The sequence below is a fragment of the Apostichopus japonicus genome, chromosome 15 (genome assembly GCF_037975245.1).
Source record: "Apostichopus japonicus isolate 1M-3 chromosome 15, ASM3797524v1, whole genome shotgun sequence".
In the NCBI taxonomy this organism is placed as follows: Eukaryota; Metazoa; Echinodermata; class Holothuroidea; order Aspidochirotida; family Stichopodidae; genus Apostichopus; species Apostichopus japonicus.
Window position 1 is genome coordinate 20,968,326 of NC_092575.1, and position 18,208 is coordinate 20,986,533.

Here is an 18,208-nt window from a genome sequence, read left to right on the forward strand (position 1 = left end):
ACTGAAGTTTGCTGTACGTCGCTGACTCGTAAATTTTGCTGATTTTATGCAGTGTTGTGAATTGTACTCTCTCGATCGCCGCTCCACGCAAATCTATTAGTTACTAGGCCTATGTGGAAGAAGATGCTATTATGTAACTCCAATGGGCAATCTTTCATCTTGATCAAAGGGATGGAACTCATTAAGTTGAGTCTCTCGTTGCTCATTCATATGAGTTTAGCGGGAGACCTGCATGTAAGTTATCTCAAATGAGCTGGTGAACCGAAATGACAGGTTTTCATAATCCAACCGTGAATGAATGTTTAGCCTATGCGAACCGTAACGTTAGGCGTTAGTAAATGCCTAGGCTAGCACTTATCTTAGGCCTAAGTTAGGCTATAGTATATTAACAGAAAGGATCGGCAAAGGTTTGGTAACATTCCATGTCTGTAGTGCCTACAGTCATTCTGCCTTTGTACACATCCTACATCAATGTAATGGCCAAAGTTTCAGTGATTGAATGAACCCAACTAGGCTATAGGCCTATACATGCCCTCTATGGAGATTGCACAGGGAAGCAAGAATTAGTCTACTAGGCCTACTACTAGTCTACACATCTAGGCTAGGCGGTTTCAGTTATTCTCTGCACACGGTACATTCGGCTGATTACTTTTTGCTGATTTTTTTATTTTTTTATACATTAATGTACACTAGGCCTAGGTTTCCCATTAATATTAGGATACCAAATCTAGGATAATGAAAATAACATGGGAAAGTACCAAAGAATGTTGATAAGGATAGTTAGACTGAGCTTATGTCAGGGAAGTTAAGCTGCTTATAATTAACAAAAGGCATAGGTGTTTGTAATAAGGGATTACATAAAGAAGTACAAGGCGGTCGCGGTCAACCTAAAAGGCAAAAGGAGGCTGTGTAGTCATGGAATAAGTAAAGTATTAAAATGCGGACCGAGTAATAAGGATGAAACTTAGCGTGACAGAATTTTTCCATACAGCAGCTGGTTTTCACCTTTTTCATGGCATATTGATAACTGCAGCCAAATAATGTATTATTTCTTTGGTTGTATATTCTCATTCACTGTAAGTACCCGGTTGCACTTAAGAATACACGTAAACTGTGTTATTATTTAAAGTTTAACAAACTCAATGTAGTTATGGGAAGAAGAAAATAAAACGTTCAAAAATAAAATATGAACCCTGATTATTGGATTTGGTTTTGAACATTAGCATCAAGAGAAGTTACTAAAACCAACTAGAAAATCTCTGTTGATATATACTTCAAATGTTATGACACTGATAGACCCAATAAGCTTATTACCACAGTGATTTCAGTGGCTGAACTTATACACAATGATTCTCTAAGCAATACCAAGTAATGCAAAGTTAAATTTAGGAATCTTTGAGACTGTCCTACTACTTCAAGCATCTCTCATCAGTGGACCTATGTCTGATTTGCATTTCAATGTTTTATAAAAATTGCATCTGTTTTTCTACCTTCCTGAATCATCTATCTTTTTTCCCTCTCCAGGGCAGTCATACAGCGTCGCCAAAACCTTTTAATATCATTAAACAGAAAATATCACTGCAGTATGCTGCAGACAGGCCGAGATCTCTGGATAAACGGAGCCGGATTTTAAAATTTGGGAAATATGACCACGCTGGTCGATGCCTATTCGGAAAGTGTGATCAGTTTGGGTCAAAGTCCACCCTTACATTCGAGGAGGGGGTTAGTGTGGGGAAATTCCGGCCAAAGTCTATTCAGCTCAACAGTCACGAAAGAGATGAGACGCATAACGATAGCGTAGAAGCAACTCTCACGGAATCGGAAACGGTTTCAAAAGACAGCTCAAAGTTACAACAGGGAATGAATTATCATAACACAACCAACACTGAAATACTCTCAGTTCAGCATAAATTTGGGGCAAGAAGGGGTCGACGAAGAAGGATCTTCAGGAGGGACTCAGAAGTAAACTCTTCGGAAACGAGCCGCGTCTCGAGCGAATCACCGAAGGAGAATAACAGGACTGGAAATGCAGAATGCATCACGGAAGGGGGTTGTGAGGGGGGCAACTCAGGATCCAGGCTACCTTATGAGTTAGATGGGGATGCCTATATGGCGTTTGGCAGTCTTGGCTTCCTTCTGACAGTCCTTACATCTGCTGTGTTGTACACCGGTCTGTGGAAGAAGAGGAATACCATGCTCTATCCTGACTTTATTGATAGAGAGAGGTCTTCATCGAGGCGGAAGACAGACATCAAAGGTAAATTAGGGGGGGGAGGGGGGGAAACGAAGACAGGGAAGAGGTAAACCAAGCTAGAGATAAAAGATATTGTTGGAGAAATGGGATTTACCTTTATTGTAAAGGTTTAACAATGTAATTCACTTTAAAAATCAATTTTGCTCTGTAAAATGTTAAACCTGGACCAATGTTTTCATAAATGTTGTTATATTATCACAGACTTTCGACAAATCAGATTCGATACTGGAACGGATATTTGTTAGTAATCACTCGAAGACGAGGGCTATTTGTTTGCTTTGTATTCAAATTAACATTGTCTGATATTAAACTTTTAACTTTTTTTTGTACTTTGCGTTGCTTCTGATAATCTTGCTTTTCATTTCTTGTTTTGTCAAGTCTCATAGTGGTGTCTTTATTGTTTATTTGTCTTGGTATACCACAGCACTACTGAAGGCAAAACTTGGCAAAATTCCAGTCCGTTCACGGAGAATTAAGGATAGGTTAGGTAGACGTGGCCATAACCATAACAGACGCTACTTGACTCTTCCCCTGGTGGAGAATGGAGAGGCAGGCATGCCAGATGACGATTCAGACGATAGCAGAGGGGAAAGAATCTCTGAGGAAGAAGAAGAAGAAGATGAAGAAGAAGAAAGTGAAATAATGTGGTAGCTTCAAGGTTAGTAAGATAAAGATAAACACTTGGTCGTGTTTCACTTACAAAATTGTAAACTCAGTAAGTACAGTGTAACCATGAAAACAACAATGGTTGTAACGACATCATAGGCAGGTGCCCAGAAAGAAAGTCAAAAGAACTGCTAGGAATTGTACATTCATTCGAAAAAATATGCAGAAGTATGAAACACAGAAAGTCTTACAGAGAGAAGCTCTTCCTGATGAGAGAGACTCTAGGCTGCAATGAACAGAATCCCTATAGGCCTGGGAGTAAAAATACTAACAATAGGAATCTGTCCTTGTAAACAAAGAAGAGTGACTGTGTGAAAGTAGATGGGGGGGGGGTTCATAAACTTGAGAATGCAAACATGAGATGGGAAACAGAAATATATCAATTGACAGTCCTTCTTTATTTTTATGCAAAATTTATTGTTTGGTGAAAAATACATTGCATGGTACTTATAGGACTTGACTTACGGGGCGTTTCCAATTTTTTTTTTTATTGTAAACACAATTTGTTTTGCAGAGCAGTTGACATTATTTAATTTGTCTGTAAACATTATTTGTTTTTTGTCTGTCTGTCTGTCTATTATGACAGCTGATCTTCCAATATTTATAACATGAAAGCATGACTATGGATCTAGCTATATTTATACAGTTTGAGAGCATACAGTAACTATGGTTTAACGTTGATGTATAAATTTACAAAATTGACTACTTCATAAATATCTGGTTTTCATCTATATTAATTGTTTTTGTACTTTTTACACCTTACATGTGTTTTTTCCTAACTTGCAATTTCTGGTAGAAAATCATATAAATTGGTGATGCAGTTCACTTGCACTGAACTACTGTACTGTACAATAACTTCATTGACTATTACACTGTGTGTGTAATGAAATGGGAGTCTGTACTGTTTTCAAGTACTTAATTACACACATATTTTCATTTGACATAAGAACACAGTATTTATAATTAATGAGGCTGGTGTATATAGACAATAGAACTAGGAACCTTAATGGTACTCATAAATCTCAAATGGAGTTATAAAATGTATTGCGATTATTAAAATGAATTAATTTCCTGAAGAGCATCAACCGATTGGAGTATTAACATACCATATAGGTTGAGACTAGTGGTACACTAGTAGTTGTTACTCAAGCGTTGAGCGATCATCAGACAACTGCAAAAACAGTTGTCTGATGATCGCTCAACGCGTGAAACTCTGAGTAACAACTACTAGTGTTCCACTAGTCTCAACTAGTCTCAACCTATATATATATATAAATATACATATATATGTATATATATACAGAGTATGGATAACATTCACTGTGCTATACTCTGACGGCATGGGACTTCCATCTGCAGCACATACTGTACATATATTACCAAGCTTCACTGCAAGTAGTGCAGTTATTATTTACCCCATACCATCCTGAAAACTGTCTGAATTTACTGTCTCTTCCATATGGACCTCATGTACCATCTCTCTTCATTTTTTTATCTCATTTTCTTATCTCTTTTACACCTATGCTAATACTCTCACTCTGGATTTTTTATTAGTTCAAGTTTCTCTGTTAATCAGGTTGCAATGCGTGTATGTTTCTATTGTCAAGCATACCAGCGTGTATTGAGGGTATCAGTAGGTATCAGTTACAAGAGTGATAAAATAAAATACTCTACAGTTTTTTGTGAAAGAAAAAGGAAACTCTTCACTTTTTGCTGGCATAATAAAGTTACAAGGACACCATAGACTGGTTTCATGAGAGTTTTTTCCTACTTTTACGAAATTGCCAAGCATTGATTCATTTGCTTCTATAGTTATTTGCAAACTATAGTACAGTGGATTGAAAGATGCTAAACACATGCTGTGAAACTAACTTTAAAAATATGTACCTTAACATCAGTGGTAGTGGTAGAGTGTTTCATATAGGTTGGAAAAAAATTTGATCTTGGTTTGAGGAAGCCTAACCACAAGTTCACCTGAAAACGTTATGGACAGAATGGTTCCTCGGTGATTTCTATACCTTCAATCTTTAATAAAACCATTTCAATTACACTTTTTTTTAAAATTATATATTCCTCATGATAAATGGTACTTTTTACCTAGAGCTACCTCTCTTAATTTCCCAACAAAAGAGCACTTTGCCACTTTTATTTACAAAAGTGAAAAAGGGTACTTTCCATTAACACAAATGGGAAGTCCAGTGTATTTTTCCCAAAAAAGGGCACTTTTTAGTTTGTTTTTTTCTTCCAAAAAGGAATTGAATTATATTTGGGGTTTATTTTGCTATTTAAATTGTAATTTGATTGTATTTCTTGATACAAAAATTGTTTTCCTTTCTTTTTGTGTTGCAGTCCTGATTAGCCATATTCACAAAGGAGGTACTATCCAGGGCCACCATCTAATCCGAATCCAATCAGCTGACAGTATAAATTACAACCACGAACGGTAAAATACAAGTCCGCAAGCAGCTCAGCAGTAAGACAACAAGTATGTTAGTTACTAAAATGGTGTAATTTATTTAAAGAGTTTATTTATCTGCGTAACAAATTTCCTATTGAAGATGTGGCTTCTGGCAAGTTCCTAATACGGGAGAGTCAGATTAACTCATAAAATGGTGGGGTACTTTGTTTACTACTCAGTCTTCAATAAACGCTAAGTCAACATGTTATTTGGCAGTTTGTGTGTAGCTTGGGTGTCCTGTCTTTTTCAGCAGGTTGCCTTTCTGGACATGTCTGCCTTATCTTGTGGTGCGTGAGACACAGATCTCTGGCCATGTCTAACATGCCCTATCGCACAGGTTTATGACCTCTGAAAGGCCCCCTGGCATAGCGAGTGACAGAGGTAAACGGTGTCGATTATCCCAGCCGATAGTATCAGGTACCAAGTTCAGAGTCGATCACAAGCTATACTCGATACTCTTGCCTAATTATGTAACAGGCTGGGCTCATGTGACTGTGATACCTGCAATTGACCGGTTACTGAATGCAATCGTAAGTTGCTGGACCAGACAACTTTGGGGGGGGGGGTGGGGGAGGGTGCGTCCAAGTACACGAACAGCATTAAACGGTAGTATTGAGATTTTGTGTCAGAGCTGCTCTAGTTTCACAGATATTTATGTGTTGTCAGTAAAATGGGTTCACCCACCTGCATGCAAACCCATGCAGTGTTGTGTTAACTTTTATTTGTTTTATACTATGGAATTTATCTGCCCAATTAATTTTGCCCAAAAGAATTGAGTGATTTTTCTCACAGTTGTATAGAGCTATTTTTTCAAGTCATGTCAAAATCAAGTCATTTTTGGTTTTTCTTTTATATGTGTGTGTGTGTCTTTCACTCGCTTTTTGACATTTTCTGCAGTAATACAATATACACTGGAGATATCAAACTTTTGTAATATCGATGGGTGGGTTTTGTACCATAGTATTTTTCAACGGCTCTTTCGTGAATTTCATACCACCAGTTTCTATTGTTCAGTTCCATCTATGTAATGCTAAGTTCTAACAGTCATATATATATTTGTTGCCTCACAATGTAGAGGTACCACAGTCCACATGATTATTAAGGTACAAGTACTGGAGAAGCTGTGACCGTTGGATGAATCAAGTCTGCTTTGAAATTCGCTTGATCACCAATGAGATAGGAAGACAGTTGACTCATCAGAACATGTTTAATGATATAATTGTTTCCTAATTTAACCTTGAACAGGAATCGTTCAGAGGTCTCATTGGTAGTTTGTATCACTTGTAATTTTGACTTACATAGCACACAAGCTATATACCGTATAGCAACAGGATGTGGTGTCTTTTTTCACCCTGTGTTACGTGGTCAACATGGTACTTGTGTTACGTGGTACCCTGTGTTACTTGGTTAACTTGGTACGTGTGTTACGTGGTACGGTGTGTTACATGGTTTTGGTATCTGTTCATTCTCAGCTTGTGCAGCTATAAGTACTACTTATTACCCTGCTTAGAATTACCTAAATATTTTGGTATGATCTTTTTTCATAATCAGCTCATTCGTTACTGTGTGTTTTTAATGTCGTTATATAGATTGTTACTGTCTTGTATAAATACATTTTTTACTATCACCTTCCTCTGTAATCTCAATACTGCCATAGATATCAGATTTCGTCCAAAGACTCACAACTCAAGGATACCACGTGTAAAATTCATTGTTACGTCTTCAGTATCGTGGGCTCTATTTTTCTTTACTATTTTTTTTATTGACTCCACGTAAATATCGACTTATCAGATGTTTAAATCATTTCTTTGCCAAGATTGTCTGCACACACAGAATGTCCCCTGTGAACAGATATTCTTTTCTATTGAAGTACAAGTAGTTGGTACATTTTAATGTTTAGGGCAAAATGCTTGGACTGTGAAATATCAAAGACTAATCTTCTGCTTAAAAGTCATCCTTAAACTGCTATTCGTGGTGCTGCTATAAGTAATTTAATATGACATAGCAAATCATGAACAGCAAACAGACTGGGACATTAAAGACAACAAAATACTAATAAAATGGATACCACAGTCCCACATGCTTATTAAGGTTCAAGTACTATAGTAGCTGTGACTGTGGCTGGATCTAGTCTGCTTTGAATTTTGCTTGATCACCAATGAGATAGGAAGATAGTTTACTCATCAGAACATATTAATAATACAATTTTTTTCTTATTTAACCTTGACTAGGAATGGGTTAAAGGTCGCATCGGGTGCTGTTTGTATTACATATGAGTAGACTTTAATAGGTAGCTCACGAGCTATATACAGCTACTTGTGTTTGTGTGTTTCTATGTGACGATTCATAACGTAATTTAAGGCATGAACAAGCTATATACTTGGTATGTGGGTCCACACTATTGAGCAATAATGTTGATGTGGTAAAAGGTCATTTTGAGGTCCGACAGTGGTCACAGTTTGAAAACCTGAGAATAACAACAAAAGTAAAACTTGGATCCACTTCATACCTGGTGAATCCATCGTTAATATCAAGTGCAAGGATCTTGTGTACAGTCATACATTAAAATTTTCTCTTAACAAAATTTGGCAAGGAATCAATAAAACTGTTGGATTTCTGATTTTCATCAAATGATGTCCTTATGGAACAAATTAATGATTCCACACATTTCTAAACATTTCATTATCCAGACTTGTTGTCAGATTTAAGAGGGGACAATTTTGTAAAACTTTAAATCATGTTTATGGATATTTTCTGAAGTAGATTTGTTCAAGGGCTTCCCAGTGAGTAGACAGTGCTATCCAAATTACTTCCATTATGTTTATTTATGTTTTATTTGCATTTTTTGTCATCCACTGAAGTAATATGTACTGACATGAAATCATAATGTTCATATGTCAGTAAAATTTTGAGTTGTTTAGTCAGGTACTTTGTCTTTCCAAGTTTTATTTCTTTTGAAAAAAAAATGTTTGTTTTACATTACTTATTTTTTTTCTTCCCTTTTTGAAGAAAAGTTGCAAGAAAATGATTGTCGTCAAAAGTGTCTGTTGTAGGTTGGTTTTTAGCAAAGCATAGTGTCTGTGCAAGTATTTTTCAAAATTGTTTATTTTTAACAAGATAGGAATAACAATAAGGAATAACAACAAGGAATAACAATAAGGAATAACAATAGGTTGGTTTTTAGCATAGTGTCTGTGCATGTATTTTTCAAAATTGTTTATTTTTAACAATAGGAATAACAATAAGGAATAACAATAAGGAATAACTGTATTCTGTAAGTGATGGATTGAGTGTGTGTGTTTTTTATGAAACAATTGGTTTTTTAACACCATAACTCATCATGTAACGTCGAGATGCGTGAAATTCTTACTAAGTTCAAGAGCCTTGGCATCTTTCTGTAGAGGTTGACTTTCATTTGTTGCTAAGAACAGCCTGAAAACCTTGTCAACACAACTGCAGAAGTGAAGCTTATAGTACAAACTCTATGCTTGGCAAGTTGATCCACCTTCATAAGTATAAAAAATGCTATGCAAAGTAGCAGAGGTTAAAGGCCATTTCTGATTGACAATGGTTAAAGTCTGATCAACTTTAAACGTAACTGGGAAAGGACGGCCTTTTTATGAACTTCATATTTAGTCTGTAGATCTAACTAAGTACAGGAATGTTTGTGTTAGTTTGGTAAGGTTGAAGATCATTAAGGCAACAGCTCATGCTTACTGCAAAAGTATGGCTTGGATGAACGTCATTAATTTGTCGATGGTGAATCCACTTTTATGAATAAAAGAGGCTCATTCTGTTTCTTTTCTATGGAGGGCATTGTCTGTGGATTATGAAATTGTGCTAATTTGTAAAATAAGTCATAAACTTTATATACTGAAGAAACTTGCTGATGACTTCCATTTAACATCGACTCATCATTACTTGAAATATTATGTGTGCATTGTTACTATTGAATATTCAAATGTGGCAAGGAATCACTTCAGCCTGTGAACTTTACTAGTATTTTGAATCCACAATTTTCAGCATTCGACTTAATGATGAGTCTTTGTGACATTTGGATTAATTAAAAATTTCATGGATCTGTCTAAAAAAGAATAATTAATTAGGATGAAAAAGTAAAAAAAGACTCATCAAAAAATGATGATGCTAATTCAGTCTGTGTTGTCAAAACTGATGTTTACTGAACATTAATAGGTTCAAGGTTTGCGTCAGAAATGTTAAATTGTCTAAGCATTAAAATAATGAAATTTGTTACTTTTTTGGGGGGGGGGGGGGCAAGGGGGGTTGTCTTCAAAGGCATTATGTCTGACTTTACAGATATTTAGACGGTTTCATATAGACTCTATATCATAACAAAATATTGCAGATTGAAACTTTCAATATTATTCACAACAATTGATACTTTTTTTGTATCAAGGGCATTACTCATTTTTATTGAGGACAATGTACCAGGTTTTACAACTCAAAACTGTTTAATCTACATTTCATAATCATACTGCCAGTATTAATTCTACTTCTGCATTTAAAAGCAGAACTTAAAAATTAAGTGAATGGTTTAAAAATGTAATGATCAGATTTTAATGGAATGAGGTCATCTTCATATTAACCTTCCTTTGATCTGTCATCTGTCATACCAAGACAACTGGGGAAAGGGGGGGGGGTGGAGAAGGGTTGTGGTGGGTCACATCTGATGCTTTCCCTTACAAAGTTGGAGCACTTACACCCTACTAGAACAAAGAAAAGGTGCAGTGTTTTATAATTGATTACATGAGAATACTGACACTGTTCATTTGTTCGTAAAGTTCCCTGAAGACTTGTTTATCGGAGTCACATGCTGTAATGCTTCCTCTAAGAACCTGAGTGGTTAAACCCCACCATAAGAATGACACTGCTGGGGTGTGATGGGTTCAAATTTGTATGTGAGAAACTAACACAAACTGTTACGTCCATTCTGTTCTAACAGCTGGTGGGGGTAGGAATGCCCTCACTGAATTTATGATCTTAAACTTGTAGCAGGTTTCTGAGTAGGAACTAAAATGTTGAACATGAGTACTATTCACCTGCCAAGACAGCAAATTGTGCTACAAGTATCCAAGACATTGTAACAAAAATTGTGAAAGTTTTAAAAAAATTATGGAAAAGCCCTCGATCCGCATGTGCCAGCAAACGAGATTGTTTGAATACAAGAATGGGTGGTTTTGTCTTTGCCAAATCAATGTACAAAAGTTATGCATGCACAACTGGATAATTGTCTATTTTATCATAAATTATTATTTACAAGGATATATAGTTATTTATTATTCTCATCATTGCTAGTTGAAATAAAAGAAACTTTTACACATATTCCAAAGAGATGTAAATTGTTTTATCTAATTTTTGAACTCTTTACTTTAAAATTCTTGCCGAAGGCAGAAGGAATCTATTCGATGGTGATTGCGTGTGTATGTGACACTTGCTCATAAACGCTCTTAACTTCAGAAGGATAACTGAGGTACATTTCATATTTGGTATACATGTAAGTTCCCCTTGGGTAGAACTGGTTTGGGATTGATTGTTGTTTGTAATACAGGTCATTCGAGGTCAGCATGGATTGAAGTCTGAGACATTCTTCACACAATAACACAAGAATGACAATGTCAAAGGTCATTTGAGGTCAACAGAGGGAAAACCTTGTAAACACAATATCTCAAGGAAGGTTGCCTATGCAGTTCTTATAATTGGCATATGAATTTCCAGTAGTTTAGTAAACCCTATTGATTGTTGTGGAGGTCAAAGGTCATTTGGGGTCAGCAGTGGGCAAAATGTGAACACATCAAAAGTGCTATATCTCCAGAACCAGAACATGAAAGGAGCTCATATATGATAGCCTTGTATGTTGTATAGTGTGTACACAATTTGATGTAGGTCAGAGTTCATTTAAGGTCACCAGGTGTCAAACTTGAACACTGTAAACACAATATTTCCAGATAGCAAACTGCAGTAGCTGGTGTATATAACTTCCCAATAATGAGTACAAGAACTCTATTGTTTTTGGTGGAGGGTATGTGTCCTTTGGGCTGAGCAGAGGTTACGCTCTGGAAATATTAAACATGACATAAGAAAGGCAGTTTCATCAGATGTCATATGACTTTCCTATAGTGAGTACAAGAGCCTAGGAATTAGTTGTGAAGGTCAAAGGTCAGCAAGGGGGAAGTGTAAAAAAAAATCTTAAAAGCACCGTAGCTGGATAAATTTGCTTTCAAGTTGAGACTTCTAATTTGCTTCAAGTCAATGGTTGTTTAAAGCTGGCAGTAATCAACCCCTGAAAACCTTTCTTTTTAGTTAAGGAGTGGTCAGTAAATAAGCTTTTGGTTTCAGTGTGACATTTTGTGCAAGGACATGGTGTACAGGCACAAAGCACATAATTGTCAGACCTTAATTGAACTTGTTGTTATGAAGTTGAGAATGATTTTTATTTTCAAGAATTCAACTAGTAATTCCTGAAAGTTTACACCATGTCAGGGTAATCATTATTCTCACTATCTTGAAATACATCCATGCTCTCACCATACTTAATTGGTACATGTTTAAAGATGTCATTTGTATCTAGGTTTAGTCAGAAATTACTTCACAATATCTTAAAATGCTCTGAATTATCAATATTAAAGACCTCAGGGATTTATTTTGACACAGAACACTTGACCTTATCGCATTACAGTTGTCCATACACAACGTTTGTTTATTTCAACAAGTACATTCAGTGACGGATATTGTCCAACTATTTGCCCAATTATGATGCTGATTGAAGGTCATTTGAGGTCAAAGTCTGGAGACATATCTTTGTGAATGACTTTTCTGTGTCATAGGCTTTGACTTTTCCTCTTTTTAAGTGGCTGAGAGGGTTTCCCACAAATATATTTCTGTCATCACATTTCAGAAGTGTAATACCTTTGCAATGATAAAGTTTAATATCAGGAACCCTTTTCAGATGTTCTGGTACTTTGACTTCAGAACAAATTTTCCTCAGTTGCTCTATCAATGAGATGATTCCATATACAGTACAAACTTATAATAATGCAAGGAATCACTAAGCCTGCTGGCTTTCTGGTTGAGTTTTGTTTCATAAGGATAAAGGAAATGAAAATATTCATGTAAAATGAATTTGTGTGTTTTGGGAGGGGTGGGGGTGGGAAGGAAGACCTGCCATATATGGATCAAACACCACAGAAGAGTTAAATGTTTTATGAATAAACCATGGGATGGTATTTCTGAGTTGCTGTTGTATGGTCAACCTTTGCATAACTGTCGATCTTGCAAGATAAAACAGAGAACAGAAAAGCAAAACAAGTAAGAAGTTACGTTTATTACTTTGCTTAAAGGAAGATTAAAAGAAGTGTTAATTTTTTTTTATTTCTCCATTTGAACAAAAAGAAGGAAAAACATACAAAACAGTTTGTGCAGTAAAGTCTGCCCAAAATAAAGCAAGTACTGCATGATGCAAGAACCCACTATGACAACCGACTACCCACTTCAACCCACCACAACCCACTACAATTTTTTTTTCTTTCAAATGTCCCACAAGAATGGAGACTGAACATTTCTGCACGATTGCCAATATTGAGCCAATTCTCTCAACTTCGCAGTACATCGGAAAAGTGGTTTATACAAGGGATGCTGAATGGAACAAACACTACACACATGATCCTATAGACATTCGACAGGATTCAATAGAGGGTGTGAGGTACTACTGTATGCACCCAACTAAGTAGTAATCAACTATCTACAAAACAGTTCCTCACTACATGGTATGAAACAAAATTACTTCCGAAAGTTAAGACCATCTTGAAGGCTTGACAAGAAAATTAAAGGATGTATACAATGAAAATTAATCAAGAGAAATTAATAAGTCACCAGCTACTTCCATTCAATTTCCCTGATCTCAAATTAAAAAAACAAAAATGGTGATTCATTTTGCAAAATTACAGCAAGCATTCATTTACAGCCATAGCTCAACAGTATTTTTGTTTCCCCATTCATTGAGGTATTATTTAGTAATAACTTAAAATATCTTAATTGACAAGGAGAATATTGTAGGTTCAAAACCTATAGCAGAACACATTTTAAGTTCACAACCTGTTTTTTTTTTGAGAACACAAATTTTTAGCAGTTTTTACCCTGCCATGAAACTTGAGGTAATACTGGTCTTTTTACAGATTTCTTATGTTACCCTTCTGTTTCTTATAATATTTTGAAATCTGTAAAAAGGACAATTTCATTAAGTCTTTGATGCTAAAATAAGCAATGAGGTATGATAAAATAACTCATCCATAGTGAACTTAAAACAGGTCACATGTGGTGCAAAGAAAAAATTTGAATAACTTTACAGACAGACAGACAGGCTTGCAATCACAATCTCAATTGGAAGTAGCATCTCACCACCTTCTGCTTAAGAAATGTTTCAGAAACATAAAAACATGCCTCCATCACCTCCGACGCCCCCCAACCTCATTGACGCTAATATATTAAAAGACAAGGAACCGGTGGGGGTGGGAGGGCCTGACAGTCTGCCCGAGATGACCCACAAAATTATTCACAGATATCAATCATATTTTGTGAGTGATAATCTATGAATAAGTTATTGAATATAAAAGAAAAAGAATTTTGCAAAAGAAGAAAAAAAAAGAACGTGAAATATATATTTACAAGAATTAATGTTTCTCCCATAGACCCTTCCACTCTTCAATAAAATTTAAAATGGACTCACAGCAAAATAACTCTTCATGAAAACTGAGCGTATTTAGTCGATAGATTTAATTTTTCCCTGTGCTTTCCAATTTGCCAAAAGGTAGAGTAACCCCTTAGATGTTCTTACCATTTTTGAGTTCCTTATTTTTTTTTTACATTTACCAACAATGTGAGGTGGTTTTGCTGTGAGAGTGTGATCAAAGATTTAATAAAACACACAATTTGATTCAGTTCACTTATTATGATGAAGAAATTTTTAATTTTTCTTTCATAAATAATTTGGGAATATTAAAAATAGCTTACTTTCAATAACCAAACATCAACCAACTGAATGAATGAAAATACTGTTTTGAAAGTTGTGTGCTTTGCTTTTACAGATGGTGGAACAAAAAATACAAAAAAATATCCACCAGAAAACCTTAATACCCAATCCACTGAGCTGATGTATAGTCTTGTTTCATTATGCATGATTTGTTTTTTGAAATTCCCTACAGTTAAGGACATACAGTCACAAAACCAGGACCAGAAGGAAAAAAAATTTGTTCCCTTCATGTGACTCACTTAAATCCACAAATATTTCCACCGATGTAAACTATCACCTCAAAATATGAGATGTTAACAAAAAAACAAAACAAAAACAAGCCAGCTTCTTCACCACCCAGATCATTTCAGTCCCGTACAGTTATTGGGTTATTAACTGTGAGCGATAAACTCAAAAGTCTTGGCATACTGCAAGGGTTGAAATAATCCAAACTTCAACTTATATATGTAGGTATATCTATCTAACACCATTCAAAACTACATACTGCTATAGTTCAGCTAGGCCTTGGGTTTTCATTCTTAAGCACACTTCTGTCCAATGTTTGGGCATAATATCAGGATAACAGGTACAGTTCAAAAGACTCTGACGTTGAGCCACCACGAAGGACATCTCTTAATAATAATCTTGGAGAGTATGAAAGTAAACATTCATTAATTGTAAAATATGGTAAGTGCCCAAGAATCCCAGATAATTATAATTATATTAATAATAATAATAATAATAATGGTAATAATCCCAGAATGACTCTGACAAGAGCAGCTATTTTACTCCATTTAAATGCAATATAAGAATATGGCAAGTGGTATGTAATATCAGACAATTAATGCAGCGAAAAAAGAATTCACATTTCAAGGAGTATTTCTGTCATTGACAAAAAAGAGCAATACACTAATGAATAATTATATATCAAAGAAATACAGACAATTCTAGAGACTAGGGAATGACTTAAGTCACATAAGCATTCATAAATATATATTGAGACTAATAATAATGGTGATAATAATAATAATAAAAAAAAGTTTAAAAACAATAAACTGGAACAGCTGATTTTTAAATTTTTGGATTTTTTAAATTTTTGGAATTCTGTTGGAAATAAGACAAATGAATTTTATTCACCTTCTTTCTTGTCTCACATTTCTCTCTTTTGGTTCCTACTGAATATTTGCAAGCTATCAATGACACTTTATACTTTCATGCAGCTTAGTTAATGGTTACAAGTCAAATTGGGCAATGTCCCATGAGAATAATGAGACCACGTATTTCTTTGGACGCAAATGAGCTGGTTCTACTAGCTTTGTACAAAACATACAGAGGTGATATAGCGAGTCGGGAAAGCAAAATGAAAAAAAAAACACTGTGACGTTGCCTGGGCAACGTAGTAATATAATAAAGAGATTCACACATATATACATAGGACAACTATCACACACTTTCACTTTAATTTATGCTTTTCTGATGATTGTGGTATAAACGCTGAAAACTTCTGACAGAGAGGTAAAAATACATTTCAACCACAAACCACCATGCATTGTACATTTGTGACATCACAAATTCAAATATCGGGGATAAAGAGGGCGACGAACATCAATGAGGAGGAGAGCCGCCGGTCAGGCGTGTCTTGATTTAAATTCTGAAGCTGTCGTGCTTGCCGTCAATGTGACGTAGTCTCAGGTACACGTCCGTACCGATTCCCTGCATAGTCTGGGTGGTCAGAGAGCCTCCCAGGTATTCTGCGTAGGCTTTGGAGACCGGTAGACCAAAGCCAAACCTACGTAAGGAACAAAAGCGGTTATGCTGGTTATGGGAAGACATTTCAAACCTGTGTTTTAAAAACAAATGCTTGTAGTTTTTACCATCAACAGCTGTAATTAATAACACTGTGAATTTTGGACAAAGGGCTGTTCCAGTTCGTGTGAATGGAATCAGTCACTGACCAGGGTGGATTCAGAGAGTATATCCCCCACCTCCCCTTGCCCTACCCCCCCCCCAACCTGAAATTTTGAGATTGAGCATGCTTTGTGCATGCAGTCCTTACACTTTACCAGTGTTTTTATCATGCACTATGTTGGTAGTTCAATAGATATCTGTCAATATTTCTAGACTAGCTAAGAATATACATAGTTCTAAAGATCACCCACTTCACTCCGAGTTGATCTCTCTATGCAATAGAACTAACAAGTACAATATATACGAAATCCTACTATCTTGCCAACTTTTAGAATTATGCTTTTTAAGAACTCATTTATCTGCATAGCAGCCATACATATTCAAAATGGGTTCTTAGAATCTCTGTAATAAACCTTTCAATATCTAATCCTCCATCTTATTACTTATTTGTTCTAGCTTTCATGATTGTACATTTTTACGTCTTTTATGTATCATTATTATGTGTCCTATTTATAAATTTTGTAATTTATACTGGAATAAAGAAATTGAAATTGAAAATTGAGTTCTCTCCCCCCCACACCAAACCCCTTTTCAAAAAAATCCTTGACCTGCCATCTATTGCTGACTATAAGCCAAATGAAAGCGGTAGACAAAGTTTCAACTGACAAAAAATGTCTAAAACAGGAAACCGTCAGCAAACCTTGTACGATATTTTAAATTTTCTGTTCAGCGGCTATAATCAAACGAAATGTACATTCATGAAGCTGACAATTAACAGTCTTTATCTTGGTAAATCTAAACTACAATGCAAGAGGCTATTCATCCAACCAGTGTAATAGAACCAATTCACCTCCCCCACCCCCACCCCCACCCCCTATAACACACTGGTTAATTACCCCAAATATTTTTCGCATTGATGAGATTTTGTTGTAACGAAATACAACTTTTTGGTCAAATAATGAACTCACCCGCAGAGTGGTCCAGCGGTTGGTCCAGTGTTTGAGGTAAATGCGCCAAACGTTCCTCCGGTCAGCCTTCGGTCCGTACTGTCCTCGGCTGTGGTGAAATGATACTGGAACACTTTGGGGAAGGTGTTATGAGGAATACCACCGCCTCTATCTGACACCCTGTAAGATAAAAAGATCCTCTATTTTGTTAGAACTTTGACATTTACTTGTCAGAACTTCTGCAACCATATCACGTAAATCGCAGTTTCATGAGATCACACAATAAATTACTTCTGTGTGAAAATCACTCAAATCGATCATGGGGCAAAAGAGCTTTTGCTGCTGTTGCCTCTTCTCTGTGGAACAGCCTTCCAGAACATGTAAACACAGTCCATCTCTTGCTTCTTTCAAACCCTCTCTCAAGACTCATCTGATGAAAACTGTTTAATTAATTGTTCACTGTTGCCCATTTTTGCTTGCATTTTTGTCTTGTACTATGTTTACTGTTTTTTGTTTTGCTGTCTCACTGTTTGTGTCACTGCGCCATGAGCGTCTCTTTTGACGGATACCGGCGCATTATAAATGTCCATAATTATTATTATTCATCATTCTTACAGAACACCAAACATTTTTCCGACAAAAATCGGATGCCTTCGTCACGTCACCCGGATTAAATGTGTTTGTTCTCAAGGGCCTGCAGGAGTCTGAGATCAAACTACAAACTAAAAAAAATAAAAATAAAATATGTAGACACACAATTGCACTCCTCTCCGTGATATTATCTACGTTCTTCAGAGAGAGAGAATGGGGCTTTTTTTGCATAAGAAAGACAACCCTAATATTCATGAACCATTTTTGAAAATAATTTACAAGGTGACTTGACTTGGGAGTCAAACTGAATAATATGGACACAGAACTGTTGTTCTCTCCTCAGTCAAGCTACCCTGGTC

At 35.9% G+C, this 18,208-nt stretch overlaps 2 protein-coding genes across 2 annotated transcripts in view; one reads left to right on the forward strand and one right to left on the reverse strand.

Moving 5' to 3' along the window:
- On the forward strand, positions 1-13,134 carry LOC139981639 (uncharacterized). Its single transcript, XM_071994177.1, has 4 exons — positions 1-234; positions 1,525-2,257; positions 2,679-2,912; positions 5,270-13,134. The coding sequence occupies exons 1-3, from the start codon at positions 112-114 to the stop codon at positions 2,903-2,905; spliced, it is 1,083 nt and encodes a 360-aa protein (XP_071850278.1). The 5' UTR covers positions 1-111; the 3' UTR covers positions 2,906-2,912; positions 5,270-13,134.
- The window catches only part of LOC139981637 (branched-chain alpha-ketoacid dehydrogenase kinase-like), a 21,089-nt gene continuing 15,586 nt past the window's right edge, over positions 12,706-18,208 (reverse strand). The window contains exons 10-11 of the mRNA XM_071994175.1: positions 17,280-17,438; positions 12,706-16,192 (exon numbers count right to left, since the gene is read on the reverse strand). Coding sequence (XP_071850276.1) covers positions 16,048-16,192; positions 17,280-17,438 — 304 coding nt within the window. The 3' untranslated portion in view covers positions 12,706-16,047. The remainder of the gene's footprint in view (positions 16,193-17,279; positions 17,439-18,208) is intronic.